At 36.5% G+C, this 11,015-nt stretch overlaps 1 protein-coding gene across 1 annotated transcript; it reads right to left on the reverse strand.

Moving 5' to 3' along the window:
* Positions 1 to 2,499: 2,499 nt before the first annotated feature.
* LOC103152328 (testisin) lies at positions 2,500 to 10,544 on the reverse strand. The gene is made up of 6 exons (XM_007572746.2): positions 10,253 to 10,544; positions 9,400 to 9,414; positions 9,119 to 9,281; positions 4,217 to 4,485; positions 3,977 to 4,122; positions 2,500 to 2,958 (listed from the first exon to the last, which is right to left on the reverse strand). Exons 1-6 carry the CDS (start codon positions 10,308 to 10,310, stop codon positions 2,659 to 2,661), a joined length of 951 nt encoding a protein of 316 aa, XP_007572808.1. The 5' UTR covers positions 10,311 to 10,544; the 3' UTR covers positions 2,500 to 2,658.
* Between the last annotated feature and the right edge of the window lie 471 nt (positions 10,545 to 11,015).

An 11,015-nucleotide genomic window follows, 5' to 3' on the forward strand; every position in this document is an offset into this window, starting at 1 on the left:
TCACTTCCTGTCGTCTTCTTCGTCTTTCCCTCAGTAGTAACTTCCTGTTGTTGATCACATGACTCATGTGACGCGAAGAAACAGTCTTTCCCCTGCACATTTACGAAGTACAGCAATTTTGATTCAGCTGAAAATCCAGCTCATTATCATTAAATAAACTTTTTTTTCAATTGGTGTGTTTCTGTTGAGCAAATTTATTTTCGTAATTCCAATTTCTGGAATTAAATGGTCAATGGAAAAGCAGCTACTCTTGTTCTTTTGAAGCAGTTTAACACTTGTTTTTTAGCAGCTTCTTACAAAGACACAAGGTTCTCCTGAATGTCTAGAAAAATCTAAAAAAAAGTAAAAGTAGTATTTTTAAACCATAATGGAGTCATTATCTAATAAATAAATTAGATGTTAGACGTAAAACTCCAGTTTTAGCAAGAAAAAAGGCCTCGGTCTCTACAGGACCAGAGAGATTACAGATTGTTAAAACATTGAAGACTGAATTTTCCTTTCCACTTATTGGGTTATAGATGGTTTTTGTAGATTTGGAAAATCTGCTATCAACTATCTTTGTAAACAGTGGAGCTGTTTGACTCAAAGGCAAACAGCTCCACCCATCAGTGACCTTTAGTATTTCTATCAAACCCCTGATGGGGAGCCAAGTGTTTATGTGACACATAATGAGCAAAAGACAAAATGTTTCAGAGTAAATATCATTTTATCAGAAGTGAAAACATTTGAATGCTTTTTTTACAGCTTTGTTCTGTTGTTTCTTGTTCCCTTTTTGTTTTTTTCACTTCTTGAATTCACAGTAACGAGATCTTCACTTACCTGTAGTTTCTCATTATATCAGCGCTTCAAGTAGCTGGGACTTCTTGTCGCCATGCATGAAAAATAACTTAAATTCTGCCCTATTTTCTCACGTTGTCATTTTAACGCATTGGTTGCTCCTTCATGCCAGACTGAACTCTGTTCTCTTTTCATGGGTAATTAAATTTTCCTTTGTACTTTTGTTCTGCTGGGCTCGGTTTCTCTTTTCACACGAATTTCTGTGACATTTCATGAGTTCCTTCTTTTCGCCGCTGCAGAGGAAACAGTGCTGGTGAGGACATCACCAGATTTAGATTCTGAAGTCTGTGAAATGACCAAAAATGTCATGCCCTCAATATGATGAAGTGTCAAACTCCTTATCTCTTTCCTCCTTACACACATATATAAGTGACGCATTCAACACAAATTATGCAAAAATAAACACCAGATAGAGAAGTAATGAAAGTCCCAACTGTTGCAGAGACTTTCATCTCCAGGGTTTGAGATCAATTCTTTGTTTTTCTCTTGTTTTAATCTTAGGCCTGAACATCGTCTCTGTCATATCCAGCCTCGGTCTAAAAAAGGCCAGAGTGTCATTTCAGTCGCGAGCCCCCGCCTCTGGTGGACGTGCACACAGACAGCTGCGCCACAGCGCCATAGTTGTCATGCTTTGCTTTCTAATCCTGAACAGGCACAGATGAACCTTCTGCCTGCTGAAGATGTGAAAAATGCTTTAAAATGTTTTCTCCTCATCTCATCTGCATATTCTTTCACAATAAAAATGATTTAATTGATATTAATAAAAGTAGGCGGTCCATTTAAAATAAATAAATGTGAAGTTTGTAAGTTTATCCCCATTTTTAAGCACTTCTGATTAGAAATTATCGACTTTTTGTTTTCCTGGATTATAAACGTGACATAACAGAAGTTTATTTCTAGTGCAGGAAAAAGTGCAGTTTAGATTGGGATCTTGGGGTTAAACAGTCTTAAAAGCAACCAGATGCAATTTATAAGTAGGACTGAAACGATTAATCTGATTATTTGTGATTAATGGATTACTGAAATAATCATCAACTAATTTAGTAATTGATTAGTCATTAATTGGAGTTTTAGACTCAACAAAATATAAATTTGCTGAAACAAAAACAACATTCAGAGCAGTAACCAAGTCAAAACTGTACAATATATATAGAGAGATTATTATATAATATGTTATTTTACTAGATTGTTTTATTAAGATTCAAATAACTTTACTTCACAACAGAATTTTACAAAACAAAGTCACTTCAGCTAAATCACGCCGTCATTGCGATTGTTCCTAGTTACCAAACATCATGTTCAATTCAAATTAGTTTGACAAACTTTTTCTGTAAGGAAACCCAGCAGTTTGCTTCATCGCTGACTTGCAGCATTCAGTCTTCCTGCAGAGGCGCAATCACTTGCACTGCACAGGCGGTTTAAAAGACAGTTATGTCTGATACTGACCTACTTATGTGAACTTATGAATTTAAAAAAATTATAAAAAGGTTTTCTTGCATTTAGCATAAATAAATTATTTTGGTAATTCTAACTATGCAAAATCAAGAGAAGTTTAATCAGATTTAACTTCAGACAGTTAGAAAAAAAACTATTTGTCTTATATATGTAGACAGTGGCACAACTACACATTATTCAAGTGGATGCGAAAACATAAATCGGCATAATTAGACTTTTGGGTCTTTATGGCACCACTAAATTATGACAAATGCACTGAAACTATTTATACAAAGTCAACTCTGACCAACATTATTTATTCTAAAATATAATTATTTTTGTAAGATTATTTAAAGTGTAGCAAAACTGTAAAAAAAAAAAAGACTTTCATTTAGTGATGAATGGATGCATCATCACAGTCACAAGGACGGCAAATGAGAACTGAGTGGAAAGATCGCCTGAGTTGCGACACGTAAAGCTGGTGTCTGCGTCAGTGCCGTTAGAGCTGAATGTCACGAAGTCCGCTGTGGTGCCAGCGATCTGGTCTGTGATCCACGCCTGAAACTCCGACACTCGAGCGTAAACCTCAGGAAAACCAGCAGTGGCACAAGGGATCCCATAGCTTGTGATTCCAGCCTGGATCCACCTGGAGCCCTGCTTGCATTGCAGAGGTCCACCGGAGTCTCCCTAACACAGCACAACAAAATACACAGTTGAGTAACACAACAATAAATAACAAACAATGTGGTGTCTTGCAAAACTGTTTGTACCATTGAACGTTTAGATATTTTGTCAGATTACACTGCAAAACAACTAAATCTTAAGTATTTTGTCTAGTTTCTACCGAAAATATCTTAGTTCACTTGAGACAAAACCAACTTACAGGTAACTTTTCAGCAAGACATAGCAGCTTGTTTTAAGTAAATAATCCCTTTAAAAAAAGTTTTAGTTCCATTGTCACCGTTACCTAGCAACACCAGCGGAGCCCAGCCCGTTACTTAGCAACACCAGCAGAGCCCAGCACGTTACCTAGCAACACAGTTCTAGTTCCACTGGCAGATTATTTCACTTATAACAAGACATTTTCCCAGTGTCATAAGTCACATAATTTGCCAGTGGAACTAGTATTTTTCATCAATATTAAAGAATTATTTACTTAAAACAAGTTCCAAAATCTTGCTGAAAAATTACAAGTAAGTTAGTCTTGTTTTAGTTCAAGTGAATTAAAATATTTACACTAGAAACTAGACAAAAATACTTCGTATCACCTTGTACTGAAACATGGTGATATGTTCTTCTTATCCTGATTTTGCAACATGAAGACCCAAAATCAAGGCAATGCTGAAATAAAGCCTGCTAAAATCACATGAGAATCTGTGACAAAGACACTAAAATCCAGTTAAGAGATGGCTCTCTAGAACTAAAAGAGCTTTATCTGTTTCGGAAGGACGTGGTTGTCTGGTTGAGACTTTCTGCTCTAATTGGTGGTTCAGCTGTTGAGACCAAACATGAATGCATGAAACACTTTTTTATTTGCAAAAAAAAAAAAACCCTCGAAACTAAGCATCATTTTCCTTTCTCTTCACGTTACTTTGTTAGTTTATGACATAAAAATAATGTGGGTTGAATCTTTGAGCTGAAGCTTGTGTATTAGCTCGGTTAATCACGTTGACGTTAGACGTTTTAACTCTTTATAGGGATTCACCTGACATGCTCCTTTGTTCTCTTGCCCGGCGCACATCATTTTGCCCGTGATGGTTGCGTCTGTCGCTGTGTAGCTACAGGCGCACTCGTTGTTTCCAATGACAGGAACCTCAACTTCCTGTAGATTAGAGGTCGATGGCAAAGACACTGAGGATCACAATGTGACAATTAGCATTAGATGATCCAGTTAAAAAATAATAACATTCAATTTGACAAACAAAACTCCACACAGAATCTTCACCATTGCTCAACAGTTTTCCCCAGCCAGTGATCCAGCATGAAGTGGCGTTGAAGAACTGGCTGAGGTTGCTGGCGAGGCAGATGGGTTGGATGAAGTTGGTGAAAGAGACCGAGCTGCTGAGTTTCATCAAGGCGAGGTCGTTGTTGAAGAGCGAGTTGTTGTAGTTTGGATGGACGATGATCTGGCTCAACTGGCGTGAAACCTCGTTATTATTGGGGCCAGCCTGGGTCTGTCTTCCAAAGTAGAGGGTCCACTCACTCACTGTGGTCCTGCGTTTAGAGGGATTAAACAAGAAGAAAACAAATGGTCTCGTAATTAGGCATGTGTCTAATTTATTTTATGTTTTTCTTTTATTTTTTACTGTTTTCTGTCCCAAAAAAAAACAAAAAAACAAATCTCACATATCACTTTCTGCAAGCCTCAAATACCATTTCTTGCCATTTAAGGTGGCAAGCATATTTACAGGTGACCTATTGTGTTTCCTTGAACAGTTTAGGATAGGTCTGTAATCTACACAAAACATGTTTGTTACATTTATTTGCACAAAGTCATTCTTAGATTATGAGATTTTACTTTGCTCTGCTATTGGGGGCTCTTTTCAGAATGAGCCTTTAGGTCCTCTTGTCTTTTTAAATCATATAAGTTGCTGCTGGCCACCCGCCCCCAACTCAGCACTTACACTTACACACGAAAATGGCAGAAAACAGGTGCACAAATATACAGCCATACAGGTATGAAAAGCAGAAGTGGAGCCTCCAGTACAGTCAACAAGAATGCAACAAGTGGTTTCGGGATTGTAAATCAACAACAAAACATTTTGTCTTTTCCTGCAGCCATTGTACAGCGCAATCCTGGAGCTCAGATTTAGTTGCTAGGTAACAGTGCAGTCCCCATTGACTCAGCATTTGGGAGGTTTTTGAAACGGCTCATTTTCCAGACACCAAAAAACATTAACTTATTGCGAAAACACTGTGTTTTTAGAAGCAGTAAAAACCCAAATGAAAGTATAAAAATATGCTAAATGTGAATTATGCGTAATAGATCCCTTTTTACGTCAAACTTGAACCTCTGAACATGAAGTTTGAAAAAACAAGTTCTAGTTTGTCGTTTTCTGTAGAGAGCAGGTTAGTAAGCTGCAGGTGGTGAAATGAGTCGGTAGCTGCACAATGTTTGAACTTGATTGAGTAACTGCACCTTTGTTGACCAACATAGCTACATATGTTACACAACCATGGCAGAGGATGCAAAAAATAAAACAAAAGATGATAACACTTTCTTATCAGTTTTTCATGAGTTGTTCTGCTTCTATTCTAGAGTTAAGACGCACATTTAACCAAAGATATTTCCATCTCTGGGACAAAGAATACATCACCTCCCCAAAACGACAGTGTTTGGTCAACTGCTATTTTGTACCTGTATTTAACTGTGTTTATCTCATTTCTTTTGAATTTTCCACAATGTCACATAAGGAAGCAGCATGTTTGGTGTTTTCCCTTTAAATCAAAGTTGTGTTTCCAATTAACTCAAATGTAATCAATTATTGTCATCGTGATTTCATCTGTCGCAAATTACTTGGCAACATCCACAAACAATTTGTGTACGTTGCCTTAAAACGGTAGACTTGTTCTATTTTTGCTTCTTTTTTTTTACAGTTAAATAATTTAATTTATTCAGGGAAACAAAATTTGCAGATGCCTGATGATGCACATTCAGCACATACCAATAGATATACTGGGAATATTTAGCAGTCGCTTTGAGAACAATATTGGGTTGTGATTTTACAATATTTAGCTTCATTTGAAATAATGGGATGATAAAAAAATACCTTTTTGTATTTACTCAGGTCAGCATGAAAGCAGGAAATGTTTAATCTGATTTAACGTCATACAATGAGAAAAACTGTTAGCCAGCAGCTGCACAAGATTGGTGACTGGAACTGATTTGAATTATGTTCTGCATTTTATTGTCACAGTTTTAAAGGTGAAGTCATTGTTTACTGAGAGGAAAATCCTTCTCTGTACTGATTCTTTATTTTCCATGGAAGTAAAACCTTAATCTGTTACACAGTTTCAAAACTAATATGATGCTTTTATGGTGGTAATATAGCGTGTCCTTCTGAGAAGAGGCGGCTTACTAATAATTGTTCCTGTATTTAAGCCATCAACAGTTTCATGATGAATCATAATGTTTCACTTCCTCCTTTACAAGTGAATCAAATAAAATCAAATAAAATAAAGAAGCTCTGGTTAGTGGATTTCCAGCAGAGTGGGACATGGTGAAAAACCTGTGGTAAACATAGGGAACCAGTGGGAGTTTCAAGTTTTTTTGTTGTTTGTTTTACACATCACCACCCCTTCCTACACTTCCTCCATGTGTTTGATTGCCTTAAAAAGGTCAAAACGATGAGAAACTGGATCCTTAAAAAACCCACCACAGAATAAAAACCACAATCCCCTTTTATCCATCGCAAAAACAAAATTCATTGTAAAAACTCTAACCGAAGTTTTATTCAGTCATTGCAGGTTTTCTGTCCTTAAGTTGGTCAGTTTGTGACTTTCTGCACTGGTGACCAATCAGAATGAGAAACACTTGTGGGAAACTCGACGTGTTCCTTATTTGGCCCGGCGCCACGTTTCAGCCGACGATGCACAGCCTTCAGCTGTGCATCGTCAGCCTTCAGTGGGCTGACGATGGGCTGACAATGCACAGCTGAAGGCTGTGCATCGTCAGCCTTCAGTGGTGGAAGACGAGAGACTTCCACCACTGAGGAAGTCTCTCGTCTGCTGGATGGAAGATATTTGTCTAGTTGCTTCGCTTAAATGTCACCTCAGTGTTTTTAAAGGCAGATGTTACTGGTATCCAGAGACGTTTACCTCCTCTGAAGTTAGTATTGCTGACCAGTATTCATGTTGTCATGTTGAATTTTCCAAAGAGTTTCTGCTGAACAAACTGTGGTTTTCCACGTAAACACAAAATCTTACCAAGTACTTTTGGTCTAGTTTCTGTTGCAATTATCTTAGCACACTTGAAATAAGACAAGACTACCTTAAAAGTAACTTTGTAGCAAGAGGCACTTGATTTAAGTAAATAATTTCTTAGTATTGATGGAAAAGTACTTGTTTCATTGGCAGATTATTTCTCTTTTTTACATTATTATAAGTTAATTTATCTGCCTTTTTATCAATACTAAAGAATTATTTACTTAAAACAAGTATATCTTGCTATAAAGTTACTTTTAAGGTAGTTTTGTCTTATTTCAACTGTGCTAAGATAATTGCACTAAAAACTAAACCAATATTACTTGGTAAGATTTTGTATTTTGCTATTGCACAACAGTCAGCCACTTTTTTGCAGTGACAGTTTAGTGTGACTCAAGTCTTTGAAATATAACTGAAAAATTTACTTATTTCAGTAATTACACATTCTTTAAAGACAGTGTGTATTTAAAGTTTATTCCTGATAATTATACCTTAAAAGTAATAAAAGTCCAAAGTTCAGGTTCCCAGAAAACTGTAAATATTAACTACTAATGAATCAGAAAAGGTGTTTTGAAACACTAAAAAAGTTTGTCTATGTATTTTTGCATTTATCTGCATTCAGTATTCGATCTCCATTAGTTTTGTGTTGCAGGTACGTGATCAGCTCATAGTATACATACACCTGGAATATTCAGATTTAAAATACTTTTTGTTGAACTAATGACTTTGTCAGGAAGTCGTCATATCCTGACCGTCTGGATCCTTCCGACTCCCGTTTCTTTCCTTTTCGTTTTGTTTTTGCTGGTGCGCTACCTATTCTCTCCAGTTGGGGGAGCTGCTGTCACCAAAGCTGGATCAGAAACGTTTGTAATTTTTCCACTAGTGTTTTGATGATTTTATATTTGCTAGTAAACTCCCAACTCTTTAAAGCTAGAGGGCCTCTTTACCATCACCCTAATCTTTAGTTTCCTTCATAGAGTCTCTGTCAGATCCTGACTGGGATTATTAAACTGGCTTCCCATCAATTTATAATCTGTACGTTAATGCTTATTTACACCAACATGTCCATGTGAAAAGTAACATTTTTTGCTATAATGTGGTACCAAGCATCTCTCCTTTTACACAGTTATTCTAATGTTTTACATTGTGTCTGTGTGAAATAAATGAACTGTAATGTAGTTATTTGATGAAAGCTCTATATGTAACTTTAAAAGAAACTGTTGAAACTGTCACTATGTTGTGACTGTACGATATGAGAGAGATAATCTGCCTTCTTCAAGCGCTAACTAAAAACAACCAATCAGAGCCAGGAGGCGGGACTTAGTGCTGTCAGTCACTACACAACAGTGATTGTTGTGGCAGATTCTTCCCGATAGCAGAATCTGCCAGGAATGCTAATGATAATTAACAGAGCCACAGATGATAGATAAACAGTTTGCCTGGAATGGTGAGCTGTTTCTTAGCCATTAGCACATTGAGTAGAGCATACACAAAGCTGATTGACAGCCTCTGCCTCTGATTGGCTGATTTTCAAGCAGTGGATTTCTTCAGATGGAAATAGGAGATCAGGGAAGAGATGGAGGAAGTTTTTTCACAGATTATCTGTCTCATAATTACTGTCACAACACACATTTAACAAAAATGTAAAAAAAAAAAAAAAAAAAGATTATTTTATAAAAGTTATATACTTTATGGTTTTTTAGGTGTGTTAAAGCAGAGACACTTGAAGGCTAAAGTTTGTCAACTGACTTCTTCTTTTTGCTCTTCTGTTTTTGTTTGTTTTCTTCTCCTTTAGCTTCAAACTTTAAGTCTGAATGATTATTATTTGATTATTTTCAGGTGCTTCTGGTCTTTTTTGATAAAAAGCATTTCTCCTTTTCTCATAAATGTTCCCACAGCGGACGACATGTTGAGTGGGTCTTACGTCAAGATGCAGTGGGCCGCAGTGAGAACCCACTGGCTGTTGATGAGCGTCCCTCCACAGACGTGGCTCGACCTCCGGTGGATGCTGACCTGCCACGGCCACGACCCGGCAGTCGCGCCATCACCGCCCACAATCTTCGTGTTTAGAGGTGCGACTCCGCAGTCTGACAAAGCAAACAGATCAGAATTATATATCCAGGAGTTTAGTGATAATAATAATTACTAGAGTAATTTTCATTATTTACAACTTTAGAAAGTTGTAAAAAGAGGCATTGCACTCACCCTGAGCTTTCAGCCCTGCAGGAAAAGAAAATGAAAATTAATGACAGCTTGGTGATCGCAGTGTGTCAACATGACCACACGAGGGCGCTGCAGTTGGCGCTTTCTTTGAGAACAGTGAACTTTGTACTGAACTTCGTCATGTTTTATTTTTAGAACCCAATTCGCTGTAATAAACATTTTATTGTTCCCTACCTGTACTACCATGAATTTAACAGATAAAATTAAGCTTATATTTCCTTGGTCAGTTTATTTATAATCCTCATATGTGTTAAAACACAACAAAAACCTGTCAAATGTTTACACACCGCGAAAACATAAAGTCTTACCAAGTGTTTTTGGTTTAGTTTCTAGTGCAAGTATCTTATTAAAGTTGAAATAAGACAAAACTAACATACAAGTATTTTTTCATAACATATGGGGAAAATGTCTTGTTATAAATGAAACAATCTGCCAATGGAACTAGAAGAATTTTATCCTCAATATTAATGAATTATTTATGTAAAACAAGCTCCTGTTTCTTGCTGAAATGTTACTTGTAAGTTAGTTTTGTCTTACTTCAAGTGTGCTATGATATTTACACTAAAACTAGACAGAAATACTTGGTAATTTTGTGATTTTACTGTGCATTTTTATATAAAATGTCATAATTTCAAATTTTACAGGTACAATTGAACAGGAAAAACAATTTTTTGAATTCTTTTAAACACAAAAATTCACCTCTTGAGAATTTAAATGGATTTCACTACAAAGAAACACTAAAAATCATCTTAAACAGTTTATATTCACCTGTTTGCCACATAACACACACACAAGCAGGGTAAATATAATTAATATAATTAGTAATTAATCCCACCTCGGCCAGAGAGGACCGTACACATCAACAGCACCCACAGAGTCGAAGCCGCCGCCATGTTGTTTGCAACCAATCTTCCTGTTTTCTGTCTGCACAAACTGTTGAGAAAGCTTTTATCCAGCTTCCTGTCTTTGTTGCTTATATATACGTTAAAGAAACAAGGAAAACACTTCCTGCCCAAACCTGTTTCTCTTCATGCCAGTACGCTCCCTCCTGTTGCCTTTGCATGGTTCCAAAGCCTGAAAAATAGTTTACAGTTAATTATAGAGTCGTCAAGAAATGTCTGACGTCGTGTGCTTTCTATTCATCTCTTATCCAAGCAGCCCAACCTGTTCTTTTCTAGCATCTCTGGTAAATGTGTGTGTGTGTGTGTGTATCATAGTTGTAATCTGACCCCAGATACACCTCTGTTAGATAAAAAGGCTTTTGGTTTCTGGAAAACAACACACACCATTTCTAGACATTCACACAGTGCAGGTGATGCTATGAAGGACGTCAAAATGGCAGCTGATGACACTGCAAAAATATTAAATCTTACCAATTAATTTAGGTTTAGTTTCTAGTGGAATATCTTAGTACTTAAAGTGAGACTAAACTAACTTACAGGTATCTTTTCACCAATTTCTGAAATTAAACTGAAGATTTTGGAATGTTTAATAGCAACTTTTCAAACTCCAAAATATCCAAATTTCCTCTACAAATTTTTGAGATTAATCTTAAAATTTCTGATTTTTTCTTGCAAATTTTAAACTTTTCAAACTCA

Source organism: Poecilia formosa, unplaced genomic scaffold (assembly GCF_000485575.1).
Source record: "Poecilia formosa unplaced genomic scaffold, Poecilia_formosa-5.1.2 Scaffold308, whole genome shotgun sequence".
Lineage (NCBI taxonomy): Eukaryota > Metazoa > Chordata > Actinopteri > Cyprinodontiformes > Poeciliidae > Poecilia > Poecilia formosa.

Bases quoted from the DNA above. Each gene is read 5' to 3' on its own strand.
- LOC103152328 (XM_007572746.2), bottom strand. From the start codon at position 10,310: ATGGCGGCGGCTTCGACTCTGTGGGTGCTGTTGATGTGTACGGTCCTC. The intron at 4,486-9,118 runs GTAAGACCCACT...CTCTAAACGCAG, and splicing joins GCGGCCCACTGCATCTTGAC to GACCACAGTGAGTGAGTGGA. The intron at 2,959-3,976 runs GTGAATCCCTAT...GTGCTGTGTTAG, and splicing joins AGAACAAAGGAGCATGTCAG to GGAGACTCCGGTGGACCTCT.